Source organism: Triplophysa dalaica, chromosome 9 (assembly GCF_015846415.1).
Source record: "Triplophysa dalaica isolate WHDGS20190420 chromosome 9, ASM1584641v1, whole genome shotgun sequence".
Lineage (NCBI taxonomy): Eukaryota > Metazoa > Chordata > Actinopteri > Cypriniformes > Nemacheilidae > Triplophysa > Triplophysa dalaica.
Genome location: NC_079550.1, coordinates 3,744,413 through 3,756,683, shown reverse-complemented (window position 1 = coordinate 3,756,683; position 12,271 = coordinate 3,744,413). Strand labels below are relative to the sequence as shown.

The 12,271-nt window shown below is 40.3% G+C and overlaps 1 protein-coding gene and 1 long non-coding RNA gene across 3 annotated transcripts; one reads left to right on the top strand and one right to left on the bottom strand.

The window, feature by feature from the left end:
* Positions 1 to 5,936: 5,936 nt before the first annotated feature.
* On the bottom strand, positions 5,937 to 7,894 carry kcne4 (potassium voltage-gated channel, Isk-related family, member 4). Its single transcript, XM_056757381.1, has 2 exons — positions 7,782 to 7,894; positions 5,937 to 7,483 (listed from the first exon to the last, which is right to left on the bottom strand). Exon 2 carries the CDS (start codon positions 7,463 to 7,465, stop codon positions 6,926 to 6,928), a length of 540 nt encoding a protein of 179 aa, XP_056613359.1. The 5' UTR covers positions 7,466 to 7,483; positions 7,782 to 7,894; the 3' UTR covers positions 5,937 to 6,925.
* Positions 7,895 to 8,947: 1,053 nt separating this feature from the next.
* On the top strand, positions 8,948 to 11,308 carry LOC130429029 (uncharacterized). 2 transcript variants are annotated; one of them, XR_008907527.1, is made up of 4 exons: positions 8,948 to 10,243; positions 10,383 to 10,552; positions 10,784 to 10,914; positions 11,077 to 11,308. It is a non-coding gene; the product is annotated as an uncharacterized LOC130429029 (long non-coding RNA). The 2 variants fall into 2 exon arrangements; XR_008907526.1 differs by having other exon boundaries at positions 8,952 to 10,552; positions 11,077 to 11,307.
* The last annotated feature ends 963 nt before the right edge of the window (positions 11,309 to 12,271 follow it).

The window sequence follows — 12,271 nt, the reverse complement described above, 5'->3', positions numbered from 1 at the left end:
CCGGCCAGATGAACTTGGCCCCCACCAGCTTGGTAGAGGCCTTCACACGTGGGAAAGGCCATGGAGCAGGTACCATAGGGCGCGGTTGGCTAGGGGAGACATCGCAGAGGAGTGTAGCGTTGGCCGTGTCAAAAACCACATCCACCATGAGCAGCGCTGTGGGGGCCATCCTGTAGGCTTGCATCACAGCGTCCACGGTCTGATCAACAGCCATAGTAGTCGAGTCCTAAGTGGACGGAACAGGCAACACGAAATTGTCCTTACCGGCCACATGCTGAATGTCAGTTGTGAACTCTGAGATGGCAGAGAGCTGCTGACGCTGCTGTCGACCAGACCATGGTTCAAAAGACTTTGCCATAGCAAACGTCAGTGGTTTGTGGTCAACGAATGTCGTCCAAGTAAACAAATAGGAGTGGCATGTCCCTCAGCACGGAGTCCCGGAGACGCGTTGAAACGTCTGCGCTGCACCCTTGAGGCTGAAAGGCATCTGTAGGAACTCGAAAAGGCCAAAGGGTGTAATGACTGCTGTCTTGGGGTCATCCTGCAGGTGGACAGGCACCTGGTGGTAACCACGCACCAGGTCCACCATCGAAAAGATGGTGGCGCTAGCTAGGTGGGTGGAGAAATCCTGTATGTGCAGCACTGGGTACTGGTCGGGGATGGTGGCGTTGTTCAGGCACCACATGGACGCCAAGCGCCGTCAGCCTTGGTCACCATGTGTAGGGGGGAGGCTCACGGGCTGTTAAAGAGGCACACAATGCCGAGGTGCTCCATGGTAGCGAACTCCTCCCTGGCGATCGCTGCATGGTGTGACGTTGGCAGCGTCCATCAGGGGGCCATGCCCGCCAGCCATAGTGTCCACAGGTGTCGCCGGCAGGATGCTGCGTGGAGTCCCAGAATCGACCACCAGCCGCCGGCTGAATAACAGATGAATAACAGCTTGCAGTCACAGTCAGAGCTCATAGCTGTTAATGAGCGCTGGCCCTGGTTTTTCCCTGGGCTCTAAAACTGCAAGGCTGGTGACACTGCTTGGCCTTGGCCCCAAACCTGGAAAGGTAATAACACCACCCGTCCTCACGCTGTCTGCGGGCCGTCACGGCAGCTCCGGTGTCTAGGTCATTGTTCGGGGGGCCAAGAGGGACAGACATGCTGGGGAGGCAACAGCTCATGGACAAACTGCTGCCGGTTGGTGAGGAAAATCCTGTCTGCCTCCACAGCCAGCGCCCAGTAGTCTCTGGAGGAAGGGAGGGGGAAACTGGCCAGCGCAGAGCGCACGGGTACTGGAAGCTGCCGCAAAAAAATGTGGCCGAAAAGGAATGAAGGATCCGCTGCCCCCAGCACAGCTAGCATTCTCTCCAATAACTCAGATGGCTTGCTGACGCCAAGGCCATTCAGAGACAGCAAGCGGTCTGCTTTCTCCAGCTCCGACAGTTCAAAAAGTTTCAACAGGAATGTTTTGTGTGTGTCATACTTGCCGTCAACCGTAGGAGCTTTTAACAGCGCCATAGCCCTGGCTGTCATCGAGGCATCCAAGGCTGCTACCAGGTGGAAATATTTTCTAACGTCCTGTGTTATTCCTCTCAGCTGGAACTGGGCCTTGATGTGTTGAAACCACGGCCGTGGGTTGTGCTGCCAAAAGTCCGGGGTCACCAATTGTGAAGTACAATAAATGAGGAGACAAGAGATGAATATGTGTTCAGGCAGCTTTACTGTCCACTTTAATGTAACTCACTCTTAACAGCGAGTTAGGTCAAAACAACCACGCACATCTACAACCGGAACACAACAAACTAACTCCTCCCTCCCTTGAAGGTACAGTGCCTTGGTCAATGTCTCTTCAGTATTACTTGTGGTTCGCCAGTGTATACTACTTTTCAACTGAAAAAAACATGCTTAGTTGTGTACTCCATTTACTACAAGTTACACTTAAAGCATACTATACAGTACACTTTTATAAACCAAAAAGTAAGCCAATTTGGTTCCTTGTATTAAGAAATGAATTAAACATTCTTTCATCATGTACCCATCCTCATGTCATTACCTGACTGACTTTCTTCTGCAGAACCCAAAAGAAGATGAGGACTTTGGTTACCCAACAACATTGAATCCCATTGCATTGTAAGAACATAAAACCACTGAGATATTTCTCAAAATATCTTCTTTTGTGTTCCACAGAAGACAGACTCACATACAGGTTTTGATCAACGTGAGAGGGATAAATGATGACAGAATAATTATTGCTTTAAGTATACTGTACTTACTATTTGTGAGTTTTAAGTAAATGCAATGTCTTTGTTGTCAGTGCCTCTCATAACAAGGTCAGTTACCTTTATCACAGCTCAGGGAAAAGTAAAAAGTAAAGAAGAAGACAATAAATGCTGATAAGCAGACATCAGAACAAAGATACGGTGTTGCTCCAGGGAAGCTTTTGAGGATCTGAAATGGAAACCATTTAACAAAAGCAGTAAAACTTATCAAAATATCTGTTCAACACAGACAAGACAGTAGCAGATGCAAAACTTGGTGACGCCCTTCTGACCTCTCCAGACCCGGCTGCATCACAGACAGTGTGATTGACAGGTAATCTTAGGACACAGAGAGTGAGCCCACAGCACCAGGAAACAACAGAGAACCTCAGAGAGCGGGAGACAGAGAGAGAGAAAGAAAGAGAAAGAGAGAGGGGATTAAAGAGTGTTTTTGCAGTGCTACAAGAAATGACTTATAGGTCAGATGTGTGTGCATCCGTGAATGCGTGTAGCTTAATCTAAATTTGTTTTAAAAGGGGGCTACAAAGGAAAATGAAAAAAGAGAAAGAGAGAAACGAAAGATGTGCGCTCCTTAACATTGACAAACCAAATTAAATTTTTATCTAGAAGATCAGAAGAAAACACAAGATATGGTTAAAACCCATTAAAATGCATCATCACGATGTTAAGGTGTTGTAGGTGGTTGATAGGCACTTGAGAGGATGTGACCAAAGGTTATCAGGTCATTGCTCTGCAGTTAGATTGTTCTTCTGAGTTGTTGTTGGCATGTTGTTTACAGTTGCCGATGTGTTTTGGGTAGTTACTAAGGTTTTCTCAGTGGGTGCTAGGGTATTGCTATGTGGATCCTAAAGTTCTAAAAGATGACCCAATTTATACAAAGTGTTTTTGTTGATGAGGAATCATTCACGTTGCTAATATATGTGTAATGAGCAAATATCACCTATAATGTCCTGCGTGGTTTCCCCAAACCAATCTCTCTCTCTCTCTCTCTCTCTCTCTCTCTCTCTCTCGTTAATGTCGGGTTATTCAGTAAAGAAGAGATAAGTGCCCCAAGTTCCTCATTCACATGAAAAAACTATAGGGCTCCCTCTCTCTCTCACAAACATGACAAACACCTTTACTTACTCTACAGACCGTACAGATCACTCACAAATCCACTTGTGCTTCCTTTTCTCACACACACTCACACATTTAACCCATTGGCAGGGTTCCTGTTGTCATAGTGACAGGCGGGATGGGAGTGGTGGTCATAGGTGTCCGTTGTCCAAACCCTCTGCTACATCAGCTGTCAACATCTGTACCCATGGCAACAGTGCGGTTCTGTGCCTGTAAACCTCGTTTCAGCAACAGCATCCATTTGTCAACCAATTACTGCTCATTTAATGAGCTTTACTTACTCACACACAAATAAACAAGAGTAACACATTCACATACGTTCACACATCCACAAAGAACGAGGTCTGAAAAACACAGATTTAATTTCTGTTGTTTATTTTATGCAGTTATGTGTACTGAGTAAGTCTTATTTAATACATGAGAAATACATGAAATAAATGTTACAAATGAAAACTGTTTTGTGTGTGCGTGTGCTATAAATACTCCAAACTGGTGAGTCATCGACCATTGCATCAATCGCTCTTTTCAACTATGTCCATTCTGCCACACACATTGATTTACATCTAGCCTAAAACAAAATTTAAATTTGGCATAAACACATTTAGATAGACTGAACGCCTTTAGCCGATTTCAAACAAGGAATTAATTCGATAAGATGTTCCTTGAGGAAAGATGAAGTTAGAAACCCTTGACCATGAACTCCATCCCCCATGTCACTAGCAGATATGCTTTTCTCCACAAGGACAATTATAAAACATAATTTATACTTTAGTAAATGTACTGTTCACCCAAAAATGAAATCATGACAATGACGTCTTTTTTATACAGTAAAAACATTCAATGATTATGGGCCATCAAGACTACAGGAAGAACCGTGCATTTGCAATGCATTCAGGTAAAACATTATTGCTCAGAGTGTTACTCTTTCATATAGCTCAGAGAGGATTGGATGGACTTGTATGTCAGCATTAACTCAGTCTACGGTGTTTCTTGCTCAAGAGAACTAAAAAGAGAATGAAATGAGAGTGAAACATATTAAGAGCTTGAAGGTGCAAACCTAGTGTTATTACAGAGAAGCACACATTTAAGACAAAGGAGAGAGACATGAAAGTGAGTTCATTTTAAAAATTATCTTTTTTCTGCATTCCATTGCTTTACAAAACTCCAAATCTGTGATGTTTAGAAGTACACAAACATGAATACAGCGTATTATACAAATGCCAACCAATGAAACGCTTTACATTTGATCATTTTCATCTGAAATCAAAGATGGTGAAGCGCAGTGAATCCTGTCGAGATCAAAGCAAAGTCAAACTCATCTTCTCTTCAAGACCAAAGATTTTACAGCAAGTTTTTTTATGGCACCAGTTACACAAAGTTGAAAGCAAGAAAGTTGAAAGCAATATTCTCCATCACCCACACACGTACAGACCCACTCAAACAGAAAAAACACATATACTCCTGAAAATATCTGCCTTAACAAGCGTCTTATGATGTTCATTAGTTGCAAAATGACAAAGTGATGCTTGTTATCAGAATTTACAGCACACAAACAACTTATCACCCTTGTGATCATTAAATGAGCCGTTACGCTCTGCCAAACGTTTCTTCTCATGTGTTTACACGCGTATGTTTCTCAGCAGCTGCAATCGTCTCTGTTCGTTTCTCTGCATCCATCTCCAGGAAATGAAACAGCTGGTGGTCTCCTGAACTCACAACGGTTATGTTGTTAGTGGTCTTTGTTTACCCACTTTGTTTAAACATTATGTTTATCTGTACAGTTGAATAAGTATTGAACATTTATCTCCTGCTGCAGACTTAAAACTGAATGTTGACAGGACAGACCACCGGTTACTGATGGATTTGAACTTTAAGCGCTTCAACACTTATTTGACCCCAACACACAACTCTAAAGACCCCTGAGCTTGCACAGCTGTGTCTTAGGCATCCGGATATCTGACCGCCGATTGTAAATGAAGAACTCCCTCTGGTACCTGTTGCCATAGAAACTCTCATTAAGACCAAAGATACACGAAGCGTGTGAGTCCTCTGAGGATGCTAAGGGTCAGTATGCATCTTATCAATATGTTTAATATCATTGGTGCTCCTGACCTTTCATGTATGATTAGATCCCATAAATTAAATCACAACATTCTGGTTTTCCCTGGATATGTCAGCTCACATTAAATGTTAGAATATGGAGATGAAAAACAGCATTCTTGATGTATTTAGAGGCGAGTTAAAGATCATAAAGTGAATTAAATGATCTTTTGAAGATCTCTTTTTTGGGGGGGGTTACTTTTCAAATACTAGCCTTACAAGATAAGTGATACGTGATGAAGTGAATGAGAGAAGAGAGAAAATTGTTAAGTGAGAGACTTTTAATAGATTACTACTATTAGTAATAGTTATCACTATTATAACAGTCAGTCTTTATACATATATATTTAAGGCGTCTAAATTTCTAATTTCACAAAATTGTTCAAAACTAAACTCTGCGTATAGAACATTAAATTATTCAGTGTCCAAAAATGTATTCATTATGCATTAGGTTTACTTTGGAAGAAATCCATTCAGACGGAAAGCATGAGAGAATTTTCCACTGCAATCCCTGGAGAGGAAGACGGGTCACTTACTCTTGTGCGCGTGATGTCATTTCATTTGGACAACAAAGACTATAATGATGCTGATGAAGAAGTATGGGCATTATGATGTAGATCTACCGTACGTATAGCAAAAAGTCAGATCGTAGAAACCCTCCCCGTTGTCTCAAAACTCATTCCTGAGGGGATTAACCAAAATAAAAAGTTTCGGGAGGGGCAAGTTAACAGATTTTATCTCTGCAGTGACCCCAACTGGACTGACACAAACGTTTCTCATCTGCAAGAGACTTCATAGCATTTTGTAACAACTAATCTTCAAGAGTCCCTTGATATGCGCACATGGTCTCTTACGCCCCCGTGAGGCAATGATTTGTAAGTGCAAATAATGAAACTTCACCCATACCGCAAGACTTTTTAATAGACTCTTAAATAGTCGCATCCATGCAAGTAAAGCAATATGGATCACTTATTTATATAAAATGCAAACATATCAAATCATTTCACACGTTTATGTACATGTTGATATATAAGAACAAAGAGTTTTCAAGTGATTTCCAGGTTATTTTGAGTTCGTATTTACCCCCTCGGCACTTGGAGAACTTTACCACTGCCAAAATACTACAGTTCTGTGTTTATTATAACTACTGTAAGTTAATGAATGTGGAAGCTCCATTAAACAGGGATATGCGCTTTGCTGTCTTGTTAATTGTTTCAAAAATAAGGGCACTTCATCGCGCGATTTCATATAAGAACCAAGAGAGCCATTTAGTGTTTTCTTATCTTCCATAGTCATAGATTTTTGTGATAAAATTATCCCTTTAAAGTTTTTGTTCAAATGTTTCTATGGATCTTAAAGAATCTTATGAAACCATACAGTCCGCCTTGATCTTTAAGGAACCAATTAGAGTTGATTTGAAACATTTTTCAGATGACGCAACCTCAGGAAGTCTCGTTCAGATTTTCCGCGCCGCAGTTTGGTTCCGAGTGCGAGATCACCGGTTCATCTATCCCGTCTCCAGACACCGGTTCTTCCTCTATAGCAAAGCGCACATCGGCGGGGGAGCTGAGAGAACTCACGCTGATCTGTTCAACCGAGCACAGCGCGCAGGCCATAGGTGCGAGAACGCGCCCGCCTTCGCGCGCGCAGTCCCCGTGCCTACCAGTTAGCAAAAACGGCACCGGCGTGGAGCGCAGAGTGGGAAACGAGGGCAGGCTGAAACTGTTCTTTTTCTGGCTCGCGCCCCACTCGCGCTGCTCCTCCTCATGCAGCAGGCGCGTGAAAGCGTTCGTGCGTCTCTTCTCTCGCCGTTTGCTGCGCAGGTAACCTAGCATGATCCCCATGAGGAAGACTCCGTAGAAGGACACCACGATGACGATGTACAAGGAAGCGTTGCCGTCCCTTCCGCCGAGCGAGTAAAGTCTGATGGTCTGCTGCGATGAGAGCGCGCCCGGCGCGGTGCCGTTGCGCGCCGACTCCATTGCGATAGTAGCAGTTACCTGAAAAAGATTTTTAAAACTTAAAATAACTACAACTTCTTTAATATATCACATTCAGAAAAGATGTGGTTAATAAGTGCGACTGGACCAAAATAATTTAAAAGGCCACTAAATTAAATCTATTGTCGGATTAAAACACACCAGAAAAACTTTCAGAATTGTCACTCCTATGGCAATAAATTGTGACGTAAAGTTATAGAGAAGTTTTTCCAAGTAGCTAACACATTTTATCGTTCTTTGATAGACTACATAAATATGTGAAATATGACATAAATGTAAAAACGTTCAATTAACTCACCGAGATCTTTCAGCGTGGACAGTTTTTCGCGTATGTTTCTGGGCTGTAAGGGGAATGTCAGCTGTGTCGTTTAAATAGCTGGTCTCACGAGGGCAGCTGTGCGTGGACACGCGCCAGGAGGATCTGTTACAAGGGTTGAGGGAGTCGAGATCCTCACGTCCGTCCCTCAGAGATGCTCGCAGCCTTTTTCTTATGACGCGTAATGGAGCTCAAGTGCTGCCAAATGCGCTCGTTTATCAGAACATACAGTATCAAGACAGCTCTGCAGTCTGGAGAGCCAACACAACAGCATACACTTCAAAGTAATGATTTGCATGAAATATTCTTAAATAATTGCGGTCCTAGTTACAATCAGTTACAACTAGTTACTAAGTAATAAATAATGTAATACAACTTTTCCCTTCAAAAAGTAAAGTAAGGGATTACTCAGATTTTTTCTGTTAATTACAGTTACTGTTGATGTAATTAAACTAAATAGTGTAATATATGCATGTGCAATAGTGGAATTGACATCAAAATTCAAAGTTTAACTTTAAAATCCGTGCTTTATTGTATAATTCTCACATTTGTAATACTTTGGTCAGTTAATGATACAAATTAAATTGAATGAATTAAATAAGCTGTTTTATCCTTGAATCACTTAACTAGTCAAGGTTGATATAGGATATAGAAAGTAATTAGTTATAAGTAACTAAATACTTTTTGGAGAGAGTCATTTGTACAGTAATCTAATTACACTATTGAATATGTAATTAGTAACTAGTAATAAATTACTTTTTTAGAGTAACTTACATAGTTACATTAACGCATTTAGCGGACCCTTTTATCCAACGCAATTTACAGTGCCTTTTTAGTCTACAGCAAGTGTGTTTCAATTGATAGATGGGGTCTTAAAAAAGGGTCATTCTTATGAACCTTTAAGAGATGTTAACTATTTAGTCAGTCAGAAGTCTAACTTTTTAAATACGGTTAAAAGTTATTTTGTCTTATTTTCCAAAGTCATGGCACTATTTGAAGCTGCAATATTTGAAGCACCCCCATTACGGGAACATCCTGTTTTTATTCATCCAATCAATTCACAGTAGAAAACATGAGCCACACCCACTATTCATTTGGGAAACAAGTCAGAATACTGAAGACGATCATCACTTCTGCTTCACAGGGACTGCAGCATAACAGCCATGACTTGATGCTTTATTGGTTTATTTAAAGTCACCGTTTTTGTGATCAGGGTTTGCTTTAGTTGGGCTCTTTCAGCCGTCATAAATAAGTTCACAGTTATCTTTGGGCTGCTATGACATTGTTTTATAGAAAACATAGTTTTGTAACAAATCACATCAAATGAAAGTGTGATTAGGTATTTACCAAGGTATTTACTCCTTATCTGGGACACTGTTTAATTACTTATTGTATTTTTTGTTACAAATGCCTCAATGAATCTGCTTTTAAAATTCACATTTCATGCAACAATCAACACTGTAACGAATTGCTGTAAAAACTACAGCGTTATTTTACAGAAGCTGACTGTATTTTAAATAATACAGAATATTGCTGTAAAGTGCAAGGCATTGTGGGGTCACGTGACGGATTAACTCAAATGTACAGAATAATGCTGTAAATTTCAAATCTACAATGGCGGGATTATCTTCAACAGTCGAGATTGGTGAAGTGCGCAAAATGAGTGATTCACACCTGGGGTAAGTGATTTATTACGTTTATTTTCTCCATATTTGTTAACTATCATACTGGTAACATTATATAGAAGTATCTACAGTCGCGTTTCATATTGGTAACCCCGGATTCAACCTCCATCCGCGGGGACCGAAGGAGTCTTGCGCGGGGTTTCATCAGCGCCGTCGCGGTAAGATTTCAAACATTCTCCGTCGCTATAGCACCTGAGGACAGAAGTTGTTCACGTTATTTCGAGTTTTCGTACACAGCAGGTGCGAAGGCGGTATGTGACGAGCTACGGTTCATTGTATTAGTACATTGACGGTTGTTTGTTTAATATTGAACATCGCGCCCGCCGTAGACACGGTAAATGTTACATGCTTCGACTGTTGGGATTCACGGGAATTTACTATTGAATACCACACTCGGTCGTGATTATTTTGTGGTGTAATTCAAATTTGCAAATGCAGTTATCCGTTAAACCGAGCGCCCAAATTAAAACGAGTCACCAAAGCTTGAGGTAAGTCGATGTTCACGGAGGATAGCCCGGTAAAGTGATTAATGTACGTAACCATAGATATTCAGTTTATGTAACGGAGGCCAGATGAGAGCTTGAGCAAAAGACGTTAGCGACACCCTTATCGTTAGAGCAGGACTGTCTCCAGATAGGACCGTTGGATGGTGGGAGTGAGACAGCCCGTTACAAATAACAGTGTGACAATTTGTTGATCGTGACATCCCTTACATCCCTTAGAAATGGCTTACATTTCTGTATAAGTACGGTTTTAAGTGTAAGTTACTCTGTGTAATTTGCTTAGAGTTTGTTTGTAGAGTCACTTATACTTAAATGTAGTTTAAATGTGAAAAGCTTAAAGATAAAATTGTATTGTATCTATTAACGATTGTCACATGTGGTATTGTTTGTTTTAGGACACACTTTGCCATGCAGGCCACTGAATGCTGACTACTGAAGGTTAGGTTGTGTGTGACGGTGCTCAGCACAGCTTCATGTCTGGCCTTGCCACTCTGATCATAGCATGTTAAATATTCAATCTTCAGTACCAGGATGGGGCAGCGTCTATCTTGGAGTCCACAGAAAGGTATTAGTTGAACCACTTCCTTACCTGCATTTTATAGATATGTTAATGTTATATACCTGTTTAGAACTTTAAAACAATATTTCTCAACGAGAGATGGATTTTTTTAGTGCAAATTATTTAGAAGTCTGCCCTATTTAACACTAGCAAGCTGATCATTTAATTCATGTGTTTTAATATAATATATTTTGTATATTTAATATATAACATTTTGTTTTTCCTGACTCTTTGTAGATATTAATCCAGAGAGTGGAACAAGAAGCGTCATCTAAAATGCCAGCATACAGAAGAAACAGGTTGCAGTGAAACCACATGTTGCCGCTCTTCTAAACACAATGATGAATTTTCAGTGAAATCGATGAAAAGTAAGAAGCACGTACGAACGCACATACACACACACACACACACACACACACACACACAGATCTCATCATTGTATTATTCTCTGTCTCTGACTGTATATGTTGTCCTCTGTTTTTCCTCTGAGTATAAATATCTAAAATTATTCTCTTTTTTCTTTTCCATAGTTCCAGCTACTTGTTGTGCTCTGATGGATCAAGATGTGGAACGTTTTACAGACTCACTTGGGCTTTGTTATGCGATATTGTTACATGATGGATATGTTGGTTAAGGTATTGTTTAAACATTCCTTGTTTAAAGAGCCATGTTGGCAACTATGAAGTTGTAACTGAATAAAAATATTTAATGTACAACAAGGTACAAAATTTGTCTGTAATTTATTTTTGTATCAATTAAAACATAAATAAACAGTGTAAATCCAGTATGCAAAACATACTGGATATACAGTGATTATGTATTTCTTCTAAATAAAGTAAATTAAAATCAAGCAATTGGCTGTAAAAAATACAGCATTATACTGTTTCTATTCAAAATTACAGTTTTTTCCTGTATTATGTAATTACAGAAAATGGCTGTAAATTAAATTACAGAACTGTAGCTGTAGAATTTACAGTATCTGGCTGGCAACCCTGCTGCCAGTAGTTTACTGTAAATTTTACAGGATTTTTTTTACAGTGAATCTAAAAAGTTTTTGAACCATTAAAAAGCTTGTATTTTGTCTTTGACTCAGACATCAAGAATCAGTGTATGAATCTCAACAGTGGTGACTAACAAAAGAAAAGCTTACAGCCACAATGCATGCTGGGAGTCAGTGATGAGTTTTGTGCTTTGATGATACCCAGAATGCATTGCGTTTATCTTTAGAGGGTTTTTTCTGTTGTCACCATTGTTGAGACAAACTGTTATATTCTAGATATCTGCTAGAACATTTATCATGTGTTAGATGTGCTCCTAAAGACATTCATTATATTAATTAAATTCGAGCAATATCATGAATGAAAACAACAAATAACTTTAAAGCACTACCTAAACTCTTGAACATGTACTTACTAACACAAATAATTTAATGCGTTAGCTTTATCTGAGCTTTCCACCCACCTGAGTCAGTGTGTTCCAACTCATAGATGTCAGTACTGGGTAAATATTTCTTCACATGGAAAGCAAAGGGTCAAGACCACAACTAAAGCAAACACTCATCACCATGTAAACTTGTGTTCATTTTCAATTAGAACTTTTGTAGACGTGCAACAGAAATAAAGTGACAGTGGTGTCTGTAAGTGAAGGTGATAAAAGTGTTAGTGGAGTTGAAAAAAACTCCTTGTGAAAACTTTGTCAAATTCTCTGGGAAATTAACAGTGAAAT

Excerpts from the sequence above, each read along its gene's own strand:
- kcne4 (XM_056757381.1), bottom strand. The coding sequence starts at position 7,465 with ATGGAGTCGGCGCGCAACGGCACCGCGCCGGGCGCGCTCTCATCGCAG.